Source organism: Ornithodoros turicata, unplaced genomic scaffold, assembly GCF_037126465.1.
Source record: "Ornithodoros turicata isolate Travis unplaced genomic scaffold, ASM3712646v1 Chromosome15, whole genome shotgun sequence".
Lineage (NCBI taxonomy): Eukaryota > Metazoa > Arthropoda > Arachnida > Ixodida > Argasidae > Ornithodoros > Ornithodoros turicata.
Window position 1 is genome coordinate 2,856,065 of NW_026999318.1, and position 20,027 is coordinate 2,876,091.

A 20,027-nucleotide genomic window follows, 5' to 3' on the forward strand; every position below is an offset into this window, starting at 1 on the left:
TGCACGTTGTGTTCAACCCTTCAAATACCACGCCAATGACAAGTACGGTGCCGAGAAGAACAGTCCCTGTTCGAAATATCGGTATCTCTCGTCCTTGAGGCCCTTCCCCACGGCTTTTCGTGCTTTCGCCGTTCCCACATGGCGGCCACAGGTATATATAATAATGATTAAGAGTCATCCAATCAAGATGCTGCGGCACCACGATGTTACACGTAAGGTTTGTCTTCTGCACTCGTCGGTCGTATAGTTATGGGGAAGAGCCGCAGAACGCCGTTCGGGGCAACCAGCTGATACAGACGACATTGGTACTGCATGTGCAAGGGTGACGAAGGAGTGAGAGGAAGCATTAAGCAGGTCTTCTGTATCTAGGTGGGGCTGGTAATGGACGCGCAGGAAATCGGCTCCGCGAATATTGAAACTATCGGGATGTGACATCACGACAACCACCTCCTCGAGGCAGTCGCAGCGACGTTACGTGCTACGTCACGTTACACATTTTAAGTACGTCCTTAAAGGGAGACTCCGCACCAAAAACGTGTTCAGGTAACAGTGCGACATCAATCCGTATCGTATGATGTTTCAGTGAATACAATTTCACACCCCCAAGTGGCTCAGATTATTAGAAAATGAATATTTTCCTTCGAGTGATTATACGCGCTCCTCCACGGAAAAGCAGTCCAGCAACACTGTGCTTCACCTCGCCGGTATCTCTCGTGTACGGCTTTCGGCTAAGTTTTGCTGTTACCGCTGGTGAATATTTCAGAACCAAATCGAGGAAGCAGACGACTGGTCAAGAAGAAGTAGTTACAAAGCGGGTGCCGGAAAAACACCCGGCAGCCCACACGAGACTACCGGTGACGTCACGCATGGTATAGGAGGTATAGCCTTTATGAAAATGATTTTCCAGTTTCTATACAATTCCAATGGATAATCTATCTCCTCTATCCAATTCCAAGACACTAGATAGAAAGTTCATTGAGAGTGGATAAGTACTTTATCTGTCATATTCTATAGATTTTCTATAGAAACATAAAATCTTTCCATTCTGAATCTGTTTTGTATACCTATTAGTGGGTTTATCAATAAGTCTGGATTTTGGGCCACGGTGCAGTATGACTTTATGCATGTGGTATAATATTGTTAATTACTCAACTAATAATTAAACAGCATAACTATTAATTACAATGTGCAGGATTATACTATTTATTAATCATTATTTGGAATATACAATATTTAACAAATTAAATAGCAGAATTTGTAACTGCAATTAACTCCTATGAATTGTTACTATTGTTTATGGAATAAAGCTGATTATGATAATCACGGTTTCACTTAAACGGTGCCTGATTTACAGTGCTGACGAGAGCCATGCAAGCCACTGTCCGATGCTGGCATAGCGTGTTTCTAGTAAGATTCGCAGGAACCTCAACAAAAAGCAAAGAAAAACTTCAGCGGCGCGTTAGTGGTAAATGCGAGAGAAATGCGTTAGCGTTATGCGCCTTTCCCGTCCATACTTGACTTCCGGGTATCCACTGTCTGTCTGAACCAAACTTCCCATTGTCCACTTCCGGTCGATACTTGACTTCCGGTTGTCCACGTTCCGTCTATACCTAACTTCCGGTATCCACTTCTGGTTGTCCACCTCCGTGCTCTACCTGACTTTAGCGACTCTATAGCTTCAATTACCCTGTAAGTACCATTTCATTACTGAAGGTAACCGCAGGTTACCTAATGTAATCTTGAATATTATATATTTCTGTTGAATTACGTTTATTTGCTTTAATTACTCTCAATTTAATTGATGTTAAGTACATGTAATTACCTCCTGAGGACATCAATGCACATATTTGATTTTTTTTTTATATTTGATTTGCTTGATTTGACGGCATGACTGTTTTTGCACCAAATGTTTATTTAAAAACACATAGACTGGCATGTCACGTCGGTCTGTGTACTTTTTAAATATTTTGTGCAACGAAATATAATGTCCTCAAATCTGCAGTAATGGTGTCATTGGAACAAATATGCAGTTTTCACCCATTGTATAGCGCATTAATACTGAGTAGGCGCTGAGCAGTGCGAATAAAGAAACATGAGCGTATATTCACTGATGAAATTGATTTTCTACTTTATATACAGGACCTATAGATTTTCTGTCGTGTCAGTGTCAACTTTGTGCATGGGAAATAGACTGAAGGGTTTTTACTGGTAACCTCTATACACTTTCTATACAGGATTCAGGAACTAGAATGTATAGACTGTCTATACAGTCTGTAAAGAGCTTATACTAGGCACGAAAGTTCCTATTTATCGACGTGCAGTATTAGTTTTTTTTACACATTCGAATAACAAGTAATGGATATTATTTGTGAATGTGCGAACATGGATATAAATGTCATTAGTAATATTGTGACTTATCACTTCAGGCTACGCGAACATTTATTGTTTGCTTTTTAATATTACACTTGGCACACTACCGCTTCTACACTGTCAAACGAAAAGATATGTGTCTACAAAATGGGTAAACCAGTTCTGAAGTAGCAGTTTTGTACCTATTTCAACTGTGTTTACCACGTTTGAACCATGTGTAAGGCATAGATCGTGGCAGCTAATTGTAGAATACGGCGCTCTACACACGCGCAACGTGCAGTTTGTTGTAGAGATTGTGTTGGTCTAGTTCCAGAGTAATTTAAATAAGAAACACATTCTTCAACGCAGTAATATATGAACCAGTCGGATTAAATATTTTTTGTGGCTGTTATTTGCTCCCGAAATAACAATCTATGCGTGCCGTCCTCACCCCTGCGGTCGCATCTCAAGCGCAGACGGCTCCCCATATGGTCAAGCCAGGCCCCCACAGCTCCCCCTCTTCGCGGCTCTAAAAAAATGTTTGCACGTCATAAACACGTGGTATTACTCCGTCAGGCATCATAGTTGATACCCATTGGCCGAAGGACATTGCGCGCTCCGCTATTGGTTGGCAAAGTTTCAAAAGAGCATTCTTTCGCGGGCTGCCTGTCTGGCGGGCAGTTACGAGAAGAGAAGGGAGAGAAGTGGCAGCGGCGTCTCGCGTCTCGACGATGTCAGTTGACACCACGGTATGATGGCATTGTTCAAAGAGAAGTCCCAGATTTGTTCGTGTGTCAAAGTGACTCAGCGCATGTTGTGATGTTTCCCAACACAAGTATCCTACGTACGAACAGTCTCTCGAGTTCAGAACTGGAATGCAGCTCACGCCTGAGGAACACTTGTGAGCGCCGTCGCATTTTCAAATGCAGTCACAACGGAGACAGGATTCGGTGTCCGTGCGACAAGCATTCCCCGCTTCGTTGAAACCTTCGCACAGCAGCCAACGAAAGGAGATCTAACCGTGAAATCGCGTGCACTCCTGTGATCGTCGCTTACTTAGAACTGGGAGTAGTGTGTGTTTTCGTGTTCGAACTTGGTCAACGAACGCAACGATTTGGACTCTGTAGGCACGGTGAATATTTGTGTCAGATTATTGAATCAGTACGATGTTTCAAATAAATGTGTATTTTGTCAAAAATTTGCCTAGTTGTTCTGGAATACGGAATAACAATGCGTCGTGCATGAAAACCAGTAAAAGTAAAAGCCGATGGTAGCCAGTACCGGGCCGAAAGGCGAGCCAAACTGAGAGACTCCTGATTGGCCGAAAGGTAGGCATCATAGTTCATTTTCATTGGTTGCATGTCCAGTGTTGCCTGAATTATCTCAAACTATGGGCTCTATGGGGAGCTGTGGGAGCCTGGTCAAGCCTTTTCGTTGCGTGTTGTAGTAGTACCTGTTTCTTCGACAGATTTATTTCTGAAGCTCTGCTCTCCCTTCAAATCCGCGTATTGATCTTTCGATCTATCGCGGTGGAGGGAGGCGAAAGGGAGCCGGTCCTTCATATTTCGAGAAGGGCCCCTTGATAACGCGGTCCGCCCCCGGGTGGGCCGTGTCTTGGAATGCGCGGCCCGTAAAACGGTCGTCGTGGCAACATCGCTTGCGGTGTTGTTTCCGGGAAGATTTTTTCTAAATATTTTTGAAGCGTGATGTGGGCAAGCTTACACTTGTCCCATCCTACAGTTGGTAATACCAAGTATTTCTCTCCTATTTGTGTTTGTTTATACATTTTCTTTTTTTTTAGTGATGTGGAGTGGGAAAGCATTTTTCTCGTGTTGTGGTGAAATACATAGAACGTCCGCGGTATTTAAAGTGAAAAAGAAGGTTATCGAAGGTCTAAGCTGTATATAAATGAGAGGAGACTCTTCAGATTGCTTACGACGTGTTATCTATTGTTCTGTCTAGTTTCTATAGAAACTGGTCTCCAAATATTCATTAGAAATGGATCAGGATTAGATGGAGGCTGTATAGAATTACTTTAGCTTTTGTACCTACCCTGTTTACAATTCCTGTCAATTTTCTCCATCCACTGTCTATACGAAGTGGTGCCCAATTATTGAAAGGAACTACATTAAAAGAAGATAAAGGTTGTATATATTTCCAATGGATTTTAAAACTACCTTGTCCACAGTTGTCTATAAAATTTCTATAGCACCTAGCTTCTATTTTTCATAAGGGAGTAGAGCTTTTCAGAAGCTTTGAGCTTCCCAGCTCTTTTGGCAACTGACGAGTCCCCGTATGCCAAATCAACTGTATTTCTCATTTCGGAAGAATGTATCGAACTTTTTTACACAGCCATTATAATAGTTTCGGATTTAGGCTTTTCTGCCCGGCAACCGCAGCGTCTATTGACTGTGTATAATTTCCACATGCGGAATGGCGTGAAGCACTGTGAGAAACCGCTTCGAAATACTGACGACTGACAGAGACCGATGAAGGCATTTCTGGGGATACGCGTGACAATTTGTACAAGTTTGTGCTCATCTCCTCTGTGTTTGTCAAGGGACTTTAATCTCACGCAGTGTTGTATATGAACAATAAACGCATACTAGACAGAGGGTGTCTCACGAAAATCCCCCGGCTGAAAAATTCGTGAACAGGGGGCGCCATCGAAGAAATTTCTTTTTGGTAGAGATCCTTGGGACATCGGCCATGAACTCACTAGGGAGCGGCTCATTTGCATACGCTCACTAATTAAATAAACATGCTAACTTTTAACTTTTACTTCGCACGCTTACGGAACTTCTGTTTTACGCATCGGGACCTTCGGCGAAAAATATTCCAAGAAAAAAAACGAACATCGACAGTTAGTGATTTCTTCGAGCAATTGCTCGGTTTCGGTTTACATATTTCTTGCGCGGAGCAGTGCAGCAATGCGCTCTTTGGATCAGCTATCCGGCTGGAAATTTCGTGTTCATCCGCATGGTTGACACGCCGCCATCTTGATTGTTTTGACTACGGGAATTGCACGTTTTGAGTTATAACTTGGTGCTTCGGCGCTCAATCACTTCGAAATTTACCAAGATTAAATGTCCCTATGAGCTTTATATGAAGATCGCACAATGTGCCACCTGCATTGAGTAATTGGCGAGATACGGCATGGAGGCACGGGTAGACTTTTATAGGGTAACACCCTGTACATGCAAGTCAGCAAATATAATATATGCAATATTTTGTTCGATCTGCCTAAATCTTCTACACATCGGAGAAACCGAGAGGACTACACGAAAGGTTCCGCGAACACCGCCGCTTAATACTTCTACGACAGCCTGATAACATTAGTAACCACCAAATGACTCTGATTTCCAAGTATTTTTCCAGTTCGACCCACAGTGCTGATAACGCCCGAGTTATCGTTCTTCGTTCCGGCTTCAACAATTCCAATTCACGTAAACGGGAAGAAAGCCGCCTTATCTACCACGGCAACTCGACTCATCCCGGAGGCCTAAATGAAAGACTCATTTTAGGGTTCTAGTTTGTCGGCACGTGTTGTAACCACTGATCTCTATGTATAAAGGCTGGATCGCGCATGGGAGAGGGGCTCGTGGGGGGAGGCACGCATTCGGGCCGCCATGTTGGGAGGCCCTAAAGCGCTGTGTGTGCCCATAGAAAACAATGGGAGGCAACAGAGATTGTGAGTATTTATTGCGCTGCAGGCGGTGATCGTTGTTTGTCGTCACACAATTTTGTAAGGTGCCAGTATACTGATGTATCCTGAGAGTGATTCACAGGTGTCCTGCCGTTCGATCCCTAATTACGTTATGTTTTGCATTCCGAAACTAGACCGTCACTGTAGTGCAGCGCTCGGGATTGTACTATACAGCACGTTTCCCAGTCAATATTTATATAAGAAACGATGTGAGATTAACAACAACCATGTAATAATCTCCCGTGCTGCGTTCTGGACAAAAATTGTTCCACAAAGAACGGTCCCAGAAAGGATATACCCGCTTGGTAGAAAGAAATCGAGACGGGTTCGAAACCTGTCACCGGCTGAGGTTTTCCCTGGGTTTTTGTGACGACTTTCCACACGAATGTCGGCAAAGTTCCCCCTAAAGTCGCCCCAGGACGCATGCTAAGTCCCATGTCGTCCACTCCTTCCTCGTGTCCTCTATTCACTTGTCCACGTCAGTACGCCGCTCATAGCCACAGTTACTTCGCGGCGCAAACACACACGAAGAACTGATATAGACGCTATACAGGGTGTGCCAGAAAACGTGTCATTGAATTATAATAAAAAAAAAACTACACCACCTAGAGTCATGCGGTCAATGGCATTTGTCCTTATTGGGTTTTTGCCACCTCCTCATGTGAATGTCGTGTAACGTAAGTTTAATTATGTAAATTTTTGCGAGCTTAAGTCGGAAATTTGCCTAGCAAAGGTCACTTTTTTACCCCACCAATGTGAAGAGCATGTGTAATTTAGTAAACTTAATGATAATTGACAGGGATATTCAGAAGCTATCCCATCGGAAAAAATAGCCGAACATCATGCTCTACGGAGGTCGCACAGAATAGCGCACGATGAATTTTTCAGCGCAATCTTTGTCAGTCCGACGAAAGGAGGTTGGAAACCCAGCCCTCCCCGACATCGCAGAAAGAGATAAAACATGCACGGCTTATCACGTCCGACTTTCGCTGGGATAATGCTTTCCCTCACCCAATTTTAGGAACTGTTATTTTTTCTACTATCATTCTGTGGGCTGGCTTGGGAACCTCCTTTCGTCGCACTAAGAGCGATTGCGCTCAAAAAGTCATCGCGCGTTGTGGTCCGGTGCTCCGAAAAGCATGATATTCGGCTATTTTTTCGATGGGATAGCTCGTGAATAACATTGTGAATTCGGCACGCTGTTCATATTGGTGGGGTAAAAAAGTGACCTTTACTTGGCAAATTTCTGAGTTCAGTTCGCAAATATTTACATAATTAAACTTGAAGTATATGACATTCACATTAGGAGGTGGCAAAAACCCAATAAGAACAAATGCTGTTGACCGCATGATTCTAGGTGGCATAGTTTTTTTTATTATAATTCAATGACACGTTTTCTAGGACACCCTGTAGAAGAGAGTACGTCTCTGCGCATGAGAGAAAGAAACGACTGGAGAAAGCACTTGACAGCGTCTGTCCACTCATGCAGCAGCGATAAGGGGACATTCGCCTAGGCCACAATGCTACGGTGTAGTGGTGCGTCATGTGAGAGCGGTCCAATGAGACCGCTCTACGTGCAAAGGTGGGGGGTGGGGGGGAAACCCTCAGGGACAAGGGAAAGGACGGCTTATCATATAGTGTGTATCCCAAATCCCTGCACAGCGCACTTCACGCTACAGCGTCGTCGGGAGCCGCTTCTTGCAGCCACTGAAGGTACGTATTTCTGTTAGCTTACTCTTTTTCTCGGCACCTGCCGCGGCGCCTTACTTTCAGCAATAGCGCTAGTGATTTCGTTTCTACTTCGACAGACAGCTATAACTAGGGGTATCCAGCCCAAAAAAGTGATTCGTAAGTAAAAGCAATATCGGCTGGCGATTGCAGTGTCTTGGTTCGCGTTAACTTTCCACAAGTTGGCTTCACCTCACCCTTCATGAAATGTCGCAAAGTTCATCACGATGCAAGGTTCGATCAATGTAGGTTAGTTTAGTTTAGGTTCGATTCGGTTAGTTTTGATATTACTTCAGTACCTTCGGTACCGCCTACCAAAGCGCCGCAACCCATTTAACGCGCCTATTTTTTGACCTCATCGACATTGGGTGTTCGAAGAACACTCGAAAGGATCGGCCTGATAAGAACATCCGTCCTATCTCTTTTTTGCAGGCGATACAGACACGAAGTTTCCAGGATGTCAGCTTCCGAAGTAAGCGTAACAATTTTTTGTAACCTATTAGTATAACACATCTGTAGTCAGGAGCACTCGAAACAAAGGGAACAGATGCTCACACCGCAGCATGACATAAGTTTCCGGGTATTTTTTTTTTTTTTTTTACATCATGCATCCTTTCCCAATCGTTCCCTTGCCCCACTTTGTGAATCTCAAGCCGTACGTGTGTCCACTCCGCTGTTTCCGTTTACCTACGACACTTGTCCTTATAGCTGTTGTGTTTGTACGTTGACGGAAATGACACTGATGGTAATTAAAGGAATTTAACGTAACGAAAATAAATTATATTCCAGGTATGGAGGGACCCTCAACCAGCCATCAGCTATCCTCTTGCCGACGTAAGTAAAGACGTCCTGTGCAATGGCAAACGTAAAGCAGAGCACGCATGATGGCGCAATGAGGACATGGTGAAAATTTACATATCACCTGAGCTCGTGTTACAGCTTCAGATTCGGGTTGCTACGACAGGGACTGTACGCTCTGTAGGGATTGCCATGTTGACTCATACCTTTTTTTTTCTTTCTTTTCTTTTTGCACGACATGGGGAAACAGTCTCCTGTGCGGCTAAGTGCGCGCATTCCAACCCGTCGGCTCCGTAAAATTTGATTCAATGAACGAATGGATTTCTTCGTTGTCGTTCTTGTGATATGACGGGTACATGTCATGCCATATTTCGGAATCATTTGAATATTTTTTTCGCTTCCCGTTCCCTCTTCTACCACTACTGGTGTGTCAAAAGGGGGTTAGTGGCACAAAACCGGTGTTGCAGTTTCACATCGTTGCTTCGGGGCCTACTTCATGTTGAGTCGGTGGATTCGACTAGCGTCCTTATAGCGCCTTTAATGATGTTCTCAAAACAGAATGCGCCACTAGTAACCAGGGAGTTGAGAGAAGGAGGATAAGGAAGAAAATGCTCGCAATCACCTGTGTGTTCCGACACCTTTTTGAGGACGTTAGCGTGAAAAACTACTCAGGGGCCAGTCGTGCTATTTTATAATATTTTCTACCTATACTTACATAAAGAGCTGGAGTCTAGGAACTTGTCTTTTGGAGATGCTAGAAGTTGTGTGAGCCACCGTCCAATAAGGCAATGAACATATCTCAACGAAGAGCTGTCTGCACATGGGGTATGGGTGATCTAGTCAGCCAGCGAATTCGCGCTCTAGCGAGTTAGCGTTCTTGAAGGCAGTGAACAGCAGAACGAAGAGCCGTCTGCACTTAGCGTGCAGGTGAGTATGGTAGATAGCAAATTAGCGTTCTCTAAGGCAATGAGCAATGCAACGAAGAGCTGTCTGCACATAGCGTATAGGCGAGCTAGGTAGCAGCACAATGTCGCGGTATGTTCCCAGCTTTCTTAAAACTGGCAAACAAGAAATATAGAATATGCCCTATGTAAACTTATGTGCGTGAGCAGTTTTTCAAGACCTCAGTATGGCTACGGTGGCACATTGCAATGACCGATGAAGAATACCCGAATCTACATGCATGAACGATCCAAGTTTCAATAAGGACAGCGCATGTCATTTGTAGAACATTTTCTCGACATTATACGTGTTTATACAATTCCAAGCTGCGCAGAAGCTTCTGGAGCAGCGTTCACGGCATCATAATATCTCTGCGTATCTTGCGCATAGCTAGGCGTCTCGCTGCACATTTTTGCATCCATATTCTTGGAAAATTTTTGTGCGTAATATTCGGAGCCCTATACCTATGGCGTAGAAAACATCTCTACAAAAGGTCTGTACACAAGACAGGGTAGACAAGACAAAAACAAAAAGTATGTGACACATACAACTACACAACGGAAGAGTTTCTCCGTTGTCGCTCGCTGCCTTGGGTACCGTCCTTTTGCACTCATGCATCTGCGTCCCATTGCACCGTTCAACCGTACGCTACATTGTGGATCCATGTGGTTGTGCCTGGTAATGTGCGATTGGGCGCATCATAAAAATATGCATTTTACGCGAGCCCTAGTGACGATTCTGACGACGTTTTATGTAGCGAACTCATATTGTCCTATTTCGTTTCCACATGCACATGTTCTCATCTAGTCCCAACCCTTGGTGCCGCTCAGCAACAGACCTGTGGTTGTGGCCGTAGGAAATTCCACTGGTGGTGTGGGGTAAGTACAAAATACATATAGCCCTCTTAGATTAGTAGTGCCGGCAAAGAAGTTTCACTTTGGAGTGTCGCCGCAAAGTAAGTCATTTTACACCTTTATTCCCTGAAAGCAGGTGTTTTCTTATAAAAACACCCTGTTCTATCTCGCAGACCGAAGCAAGGGATGTAAGATGGGGAAAGTGTAACCTCGACATGCACCACCATTTATCCCTTGTCAATCGCTAAGGGTGTAAAATGAGGTGTTCATTAAGGTGTTCACGTCCCGTACGCCTTGTTACACCCCATTTAAACTGGAAATATGGTGCTAAAAATGGTGTAATAATTCATCGAAAACTGCTGGTAAGCAGCGGCAAGTAATCACCTTACAGACGATAACTTGATTTTACAACACAGTATTTGACATAAAACACATCTCGACATACCTCTCGTCAAGATACCGCATTAGTTCATCGAATGCTCCTCGATGTGGCTTTTACAGCGCAGTGGCGTTACCGCTTGAGGCAAGTTGACTCTCCCCAATGCAGTCACTGCGGTGCTGTAGAAGATCTAGAGCATATTCTTCTCCACTACCCATACTACCAACCTTCCCGAACTGTACTCTCCGAATTCCTTAACGAGCTGGACTTGAGGGCCCCTTCTCGCACAGAATTACTTGGTCCCTGGCCACATCCAGCACACCAACGCTCTGCCCTCAAGGCTCTCTTCTCCTTTCTAGACATCAAAGTTTGACAGGGAAGGATGTCAGAAATTTATCTAATCATTTTTTGTGTGTGTAGGCTTACGTGTTAACTGCAAAGATTTATTCCCATCACCCTTACAGACGTTCTCCGCCCAAGTACACTTAACGAACGTGCCCCCGACAAATTGCATTTCATATATGATCTGGTACGCCAATATACGCTGGTCACGTGCACGGTGTTGCCTGGCCAACGATGGGTGCCTGCGACGTATTGCGCTGTCGTTTAGGTTGGACATTGGAGCCACGGCTGGAACTTCGCCGCGTTCAGTTAACGTGCTGCCTATTTATAGAAGCAAGAACTTCGAACCACATGACTCGCTATGCTGCCGCGGGAGCTGCTAGCATTACACTAGACATTTGAGACCCTCAGTAGGATCCACCGCACTGTGCCGCACGTTGATGGGGAGCCTTGTTTCGGTTTCGTTTCTATGACTTACAGCAAAATCTATCATATTAGAATGAAAATGCGATTTATACGTGAAAGGCATGTGTCGTTTTCGTCATGAATCACCAGGAGCACGAAAAACTGTCCGAAAACTGTCCGAACCGAAATCAGGAAAAATGACATTGTCTAAGGACATTCGGGTCTCGAATCCCATTATTTACGAAGCTCGTTCAACACGTTATTTTCTAATGACATAGAACACCATGATGTCGATGCCTCCCCCTCACTTTAAGTGAAATACTATAAAACCCATAGCACTTTAAACAGTAAACGTATTGTTAAACTTGGTGAAAATGCGTGTAACATTGTTAGAGACAATAATATGAAGTGGATGTTTATGTGGAGCAGTTCTAATGAATTTGGATTACACGTTCAGTAACGTGTTTGCCATATTTCCGAACCGGTGCCGAATCCGAAACGAGCAATATGGCGGCGCCTCACGTTATTTCGCTGGTGACGATGAAAATTTCTAACAAGCTGGGGCTTCTTTCGTCGAAAGATGTTTAGGAAAAGCTAATATTTATATTCACCACATTGTGTTGTCAGCGGGAAGTGCTTTGCGAAAACGATGGGGGAGATTGCAGGCATTTCATGGGCGAATGAGGTGTGGCCATTAAAACTGTCTGTGTGACACCGCATGAATGACGTCAGCTCTAAACTCATTAAGCGTTTAATGTCTTTCTATTTCCCATATCTGTGGGGTAGTTGCACACTGTGACAAGGTACTGAAATAATTTTCTATTTGCCGCCGCATTAGCCATCCGGGTGGACAAAGTATAGGCTCCAGAGGCCACGTTGTCGCTGGCTTGGATGGTATTTATTCCGAGTTCCAAATACCTTAGTCTAAGAAATGGCCGACGTTAGAGGCAGGTGTTTGAAACAGTTTGAAAATTGAAATACTGCGCCATTATGTTTTTAGGACAGTGTTCTTAACCCTGTTAAAGGGAGACTTCGGAAGGATTCGAACAAAATTAGGTGAGCATCATACCGAACACGGACTGCTCCCTTGATTCCGAATACAGCATTCGCATTCATTTTGTGCTAGTGATTAATTCGTAAATGATGAAAATACGAACCGAAACGAACATGAAAAGCGCACAGCTGTTCGCCCATTGAAACGTACTGTGACGTCACCCGGCATTGTCGTCTGCTACAAAGCTTGCATTCTTCCGTGCAGGATGACGTCAGCAGTGTTGCTTGCAGCGCCCCTTCTGCTTCACAGAGGCGAAGCGCTCACTTCCAAATAATTCGTTGAAATAAAATCTGCGCACTTTGGGAACGCGATATTTCGTATACTGCAAGCGTATTTTTATTCGCGATGTATGAATTTTCGCGAATTGCATTTGGGAAATTATTCGCGAGTATTTAATTCCGGGATACCAGGTCTGTTTCCTTCCGCGGGATCAATGTCAATTAGCGAAAATTAATACATCGCGAATAGAAATACGTTTGCAGTATACAGGGTGTCCCAGAAAAAGTGTCATTGAATTATAATAATAAAAAACTACACCACCTAGAGTCATGCGGTCAACGGCATTTGTTCTGTGTTTTTGCCACCTCCTCATGTGAATGTCGTGTAGTGTAAGTATAATGATGTAAATTTTTGCGAGCTTAAGTCGGAAATTTGCCTAGTAAAATCACTTTTTGCCCCACCAACGCGAAGAGCGTTTTACTCAGTTTACTCAGATTAATGATTAATTGACAAGGATATTCAGGAGCTATCGCATCGAAAAAAATAGCTGAACATCATGCTCTACGGAGGTCGCACAGAATAGCGCACGATAAATTTTTCAGCGCAATCTTTGTCAGTCCGACTAAAGGAGGTTGGGAACCCAGCCCTCCCCGACATCGCAGATGGAGATAAAACAGGCAGGCCTTACCACGTCCGACTTTCCGTCTCCCAATTTTCGGAACTGTTACTTTTTCTACTATCACTCTGTGGGCTGGCTTCGGAGCCTCCTTTCGTCGCACTGAGAGCGATTGCGCTCAAAAAGTCATCGCGCGCTATGGTCGGGTGCTCCGAAAAGCATGATATTCGGCTATTTTTTTCCGGTGGGATAGCTCAAGAATATCACAGTGAATTATCATGAATTTGAGTGAATTCGGCACGCTCTTCATATTGGTGGGGTAAAAAAGTGACCTTTACTTGGCAAATTTCCGAGTTCAGTTCGCAAATATTTACATAATTAAACGTGGAGTACATGACATTCACATTAGGAGGTGGCAAAAATCTATTGAGAAAAAATGCTGTTGACCACATTATTCTAGGTGGCGTAGCTTTTTTATTATAATTCAATGACACGTTTTCTGGGACACCCTGTATGTTCCTGACACCGCAAGGGTTACTCAATGTCACAATCGTTGCGGGATTTTGTTGCGGAGTCCCACTTTAAGGGGTATACAAAAGGAACGGGGTTCATCCGTTGCGTCGTTCATGATTCACGAGCGAAAGAAACCGCAGTTTACTCTTCGTCTCTCCCTGTCCTTCTCAAGAAAGCCGACAATGCGGAGCAGGCTCTCATTGGTCGCGTCAAACCAAGCGAATTTTCCAGTCATCCTTTTGGGATCGCTTGAGGACGTCTCCTCACTGTCTCACTTCCTGAGAAAGAGAGAGAACCCATAATTGTAACACTCATAAATTGACCGACTAATCAGAACGACTAATCCCGTTCCTTCTCTGTTGGTGTAAAGGCAACGACTTCTCCATTCCGCGAGGAAACAGTTTAGCACACTACAGTGCCTTTTAATCAAAAGTGAAGCTAACCTGTTTAGTGACTTCATATCCTTCCTGATGCTCTTCTCATTGCACTTTTCGTTTTAGTTTCTCTGTCAATTTGGAGACAAGTGCCGGCGACATAGCGATACACGTCAATCCACGCTTTCTCCAAGGAGCAACTGCTGTAAACAATCTTGCAGAAAGTGCCTGGGGATATGAGCACACATGCCCCATGCTAACCAACATAAATGAACAGTTTGTTTGCAAGATAACGGCGGACGGTTCTAACTACGAGGTACGTACTTGTGTGGGTCTCTTCTCTGACGTCACCACTCCGGAGTGCTATGATTAAGGAGCAACCGCCCCCACGATTGCAGGTCCCGCGTAGTTTGGTTTCGGTCTTTGGCACGCTGGACATAGACTATGGATCTTTTCCAAGCTTGCGACGCAACCTGGTAGCTCTCCGATGAAGCATCCTTGGCGTGCACCAAAACACAATTGCAATGGAAGCACGGCATGTGGCAACAACGTGCTTAATTGTCCTTTCATTTAAGAGAAAACTGGCAATACCGCAATGGCAACATGGCAAGTGGCAACACTGTGCGTAACGCCCTTGCATTGAAGGGAGAACTGGCAATATGGCGGCTGACATGCCGCCCTTGCATTTCCCAGAAAACTCGTAATACGGCAACATGGCAACACGGTGCTTAATGGGCCTTGCGTTTAAGAGAAAACTGACAATATAGCGATGGCGACATGGCAACACGGTCCTTTATCGCCCTTACGAAGCTATTGCAATCCAAATATCGCGCGCTAAGCGAACTTCTCCATCGCTCTCAGCTCTTAACCTCCTCGACCTTTTACGGAATGACGTCTCATGTACGAGAAAAGAAGCGCATTCTTTTCCGTTTCCATGACGACATAAGTTGTTGTAAAGAGGGAGGAGGCCGCCGGACAGGTTTCCGCACGGTGGCCCTCGGGAACTTCAGGCAAGCGCGCACACATATTGAAACGCCACTTCCTATTCGACAACCAATGACACTTAGCGTTGTTCGGCGCCACCATCGACGTATTTATCACTTGAACTTTTTAAAATTATTATTCGTATTGAGTTTTTTGAACGGCATACTTTTAAACCACCATCGATGGTGGCCTGAACGATATACTGTTTTAAAAGCTCAGTAATAATAATAATAATAAAGTTCAAGTCATTAATATGTGACTTTGCATGACGGCTCCATGGACTATAATGTATGAAACGATGTCATACATTTAGTGGGTTGGATTTGGTTTCTCAACCCCTTTAGTTTTGTCAGCACAGCGACCGGCAACACGATGCCCTTGAAGGGAGGGCACATGGCACAGAATTTTTAATTTTCTTAATCTTGTCGACGCCGTTGAGTGACGCACGTAGAGAAGCAAGCAAAGAAGGAGAGAGTCGCGTGGATTGTGGTTTTCAGGTAGCATCGTAGCTCGGTAAATGCGCTACGCGAGTGGCTCAGTTGTCCTCGGAGCTCTCCACTTTCCCTCCCTATCTTAATGGGTCCTCTCTGAAATCAGGAGGGTAACTATCCAAGGATGAGGCGAACGTGGTTTGTGGTTACCAGAGTTTCCGTACCAGAATGGTCCATTGGGCCATTTTCTCTAAGCTGTGGCGCCCTCTCGAGTGCCATCTGCTACTGGCTGAAAAGAAGTGCACATGAGGGTACGTCCCGGTTTTGTTTTGGTGTATTTTGCTCCAGGGCCCCTACTTCGAGCCGCCGTCGAGCGCCAGCGACGGTGCCGATATAGAGGGCTATCCGTAGAAGGCGATTACGAGCACCGGGAGCGACACTTTGGTTCCCGCTTTCAACGATAGTGCGCTTGATTTGTTGACTGTCGTTAGAGGTGAATACGTCTGGTGGTGGTGGTGACGGTGACGGTGACGGTGAAAGGGCTCAACGGAAAGACGTCTGGAAACGAGACGCCGCGCAATCTTAGCCAATAGCGCAGCAGGAGGAGAATCACGTGGAACACCTTGTCTGGAAGCCGACGGCGACGACGCGTTGACGACGCAGTAGTAGTTTCGCGCATCTCGCTCAACGCACGAATAATATGAAATTGTGATACAGTTCGTGACAGAGCAGCGCAATTTATCTACGGGCACTTTGCTGACGGCCTACACGCAATTAGACAGGCAAATTGAGTTGGAAGAATTAGTCGCGATATTAAATTCCCGGTGAAGGAGCTGTCAGGACAATCGACAAATGGAAAAATGTCAGCTTTAGGCAGGTCTTTCTGTATTGTGCTGACAATCTGGACATGGATGATAGTGAGGTATGGCCTCGGTGGTGGAGCACTTTCACGAAAGACATCTCATTTGATAAAAAGGCGTTGTTATCCGATTTAAACACGTGCCAACCGTGGTGGTGCTGATAGGAGCCACGCGAAGTTACTTGCAGTCATCTTGACAGCTGTGTACCAGTGTTTTGAAGAAAAGGAAAAACAAGCAGATTGTTCCACTTGTTGAGTGGAGTATAGTGCCATTCAGAAACAAAGCTGTTCGTTATCGTTCCTGGGTACTTTCCCCCGCATTTCTGGTACCCAGAAGCGTAGTCAAACTCACTAATGGAAGCAATCTAGGAACGGGAAAATGACATATATAGTCGCGTTAGCTTAGTAACAGCTGCGGTAGTTTTCAGCCAGAGCGAGAGCCGCGAATGCGGTGTACATTATCAAGAAAATGGTCCCATGGACCATCAAGGACGGCTGGCATAATACTTCCTTTGCAATAGAGAAGCGTGTGTTGTGATTCTTCTCTGAAAGCGTCCCGATGATATCAAGGTGTCCCCAGTGATGTGCTGCTACCAACAGAGAGCTGTATTTCGGAGCGCACTCGACAGATGGCATCGTGGCGCTAGTGTGCCGCGGAAACAAGATGGCGTTCCTACTCGCCCTTGGACCTCAATGTCGCTATACTATGGTATTTGGCCTCTGAAGCTTACGAGGTATGATCCAAAATTTTCGGGACTAGCGTTGCCAGTTGAGCACTACTTGTAGTGGCGCAATGCAAAGGTAGGTGGCAGCCCTATAGCTTACATCGGGGGTCAGCATGGTAAGTTACACGCTCCTCGGCAGACGCGTTCACATGATACGTCCGTCTATGTCGTACCGTGCGCTCGACGACCGGCGTTTTTCATGATGGACCCGAAGACGGAACGGGGAGTGTGCATCAAATTTTGTATAAAGCTTAGCATGCACTGTACGGAAATACTGGGAATGATCCAGCAAGCATTCGGGAAAGAGAGCATAAGCCCTACACGGGTGTGTTTTTGCCTGGTATGCTTGGTTAGGCTGGCCGGACTTGTGTTGAGGACGACGAGCACACTGGCATGCCCCTCAGCCGCACGACACCCAAAATGGTTGTCCAAATTGAACACCTGGTTCGTAAGGATCGACGTCGAACCACCCGAGACGTTGCTGATGAAGTGGGAGCTGGTTACAGGACATGCCAGCGCATTTCGTCTGTCCCGACTTTGGCGAGAGAAGAACTGGCTGCTGCACCGCGACAGCGCGCGGTCTCACACGCCATTGTTCACCAGAGGCTTCTTGACCAGAAACAATATGACTGTTTTCCCGCACCAACCATACTCGCCAGACTTGGTTCCCTGTGGCCCTTCTGTATCACCCAGGCTATAAAGTTGAAGATGAAGGGCCACCGTTTCGACATGAGTATGAAGGTTCAAACTCAAACGCGGGCAGCACTCGACACCCTCACCGAGCACGACCCCCAAGACACGACCAAAAATGGCAGACAGATGGGGACGGTGCATACGTGCGGAAGGGGCACCAAGGTGGTGGCCACCAACAGGCAGAATCTTGGATTTTGCAGAATTGGCTGTGCCAGTCCCGAAAATTTTGGTTCAAACCTCGTACTTAGTGGCTTTTAGTCGGTGGTGGTGGTGGTGACAGGACTCGCCGTCCTCGGCCTCACGCAGGCGGGCAAAGTCACGACCGACGCCTTGGTCGATATGCGTGCTGGGACAACTTTTATGGCAATGGTGTCGTGGTGGTATATGTGTGAAAGCCGCCCCCCCGCCCCGCACACACACAGTATGAGAAAAACCGAGGAAGACCCCAGATTGCATAACTGACACCAGGATTCGAACCCGGGTACCTCGCAGTGACTTTCGACGGTCTATGAATGCTTCTTCGTTCTCACTTTATGCACGGTAAAGCGCCAGAGCTAAAGGAGTTGCATCTAGGATATTGGAAGCTCTATGACTGAAAGGTGCTGAACGACCCATACCATGTCCTTCTAAGCACCACGCAGCCCTTGGGTGGCGCTCAGCCAGGAGCGGATCCAGACCCTTGGTTTGGAGGGGGGGGGGCGGTATCTTTGTCGGAGCGCAAATTGGGGAAGAGGGGAGAGGGAAATTCAATGTATAAACTGATGTTTTGGGAGGCGATCGCCCAACCGCACCCCCCCTCCCCCTCCTTGGATCCGCCACTGTGCTCTGCCCTTTTTTCGTCCAGACAGGAGGTGCTGCGCTCTCGGTCACTCCCGTGATTTATTTTTGCTCTTCGTCTTTTTGCAGGTCTACATCAACTCCAAGCATTTGATGAGCTACCATAGCCGCACGCCTTGTTCAGCCGTAACGAAGCTCACTGTCTATGGAGACGCAACGCTGCGCGGAGTGACCCAATGCATGGAGGATTGTGTGCCAGAGCCATATTGATCCAAATAACTGCATAAAATCCCTGCTATTGCTCACACCAATGTGTTGCAATTTTGTTAGTTATTCTTGCTGAGCTCTTGCTTCATTCATGTTTGGATACTATCACGCACGAGACCTGCTGAACAACAACTTTATTACGCGATGATGGCTAGGGAGTTTCATCGCCAGGGGCGATGCTCTACCCCATTGCTGGTGGTGATGCGGGTAATGAAATAATGAGCCCCTTCACAATAAGGATCGAAGTCCTGTGGTGTCCAGAAAGGCGAAGAGAGCCTTGAGGGCAGAGCGTTGATGAGCTGGATGTGGCCAGGGGCCAAGCAATTTTGTGAGAGAGAAGGGGCGGGAGTCTAGCTCGTTGAGGGATGCGGAGAGTACCGGTTCGGGAAGGCTGGTAGTGTGGGCAATGGAGAAGCACCTGTTGAAATTGCAAAGCAGCACCTGTGAATTTATGCTTTGGTTCGCTGATCGGTTCTGCGAACCGAAAGACAATTTTAACAGGTGCTGAAAAACGAATCATGAATCTGGAAACTATTTGAGTCGCAGGTGAAACCATGCAAAAATTACTTTCCTCGAGCCATGTCTTTCTGCCCAAACCACCTTAGTAGCAGGCGGGGTGCAAGCTCTTTGGGTAGGTCCGAACGTCGATGATGTGCCAGGCTATCATCACCCACTTAGCAAGTAAAAGGTCACACTATCACTCGCGCACACCAATATAGGTGGCGAATTATGCTTTTCCATCACCGTCGGAGAACTTGGCGCTTGAGATCAAGAGGGTAAAATAAGACACACTCCAGCTTGCTGACAAGTTGTGAAGAAAAATAATATCGGAAGAATGAAGCACGAAGTCAGAGTAACTATTCTTACATAAGTTTGGGCAGAGCCTGCCCTTGCTCAGGCTAAAACTGCAGTTAAAACATTCACTTATGGTGATAAAAAATTCTAACTGGCGACGTTCTCGCCGGTGGACTGTGGAACTTTCAGCAATTCCCTTCTGGAAGCCTTTTGTCAC

The 20,027-nt window shown here is 45.7% G+C and overlaps 1 protein-coding gene across 1 annotated transcript; it reads left to right on the plus strand.

The window, feature by feature from the left end:
* Window positions 1–7,626: 7,626 nt before the first annotated feature.
* Window positions 7,627–19,053, plus strand: LOC135372423 (grifin-like). Its single transcript, XM_064606038.1, has 6 exons — window positions 7,627–7,768; window positions 8,216–8,255; window positions 8,573–8,617; window positions 10,331–10,401; window positions 14,406–14,595; window positions 18,878–19,053. The coding sequence occupies exons 2-6, from the start codon at window positions 8,241–8,243 to the stop codon at window positions 19,016–19,018; spliced, it is 462 nt and encodes a 153-aa protein (XP_064462108.1). The 5' UTR covers window positions 7,627–7,768; window positions 8,216–8,240; the 3' UTR covers window positions 19,019–19,053.
* Window positions 19,054–20,027: the final 974 nt, after the last annotated feature.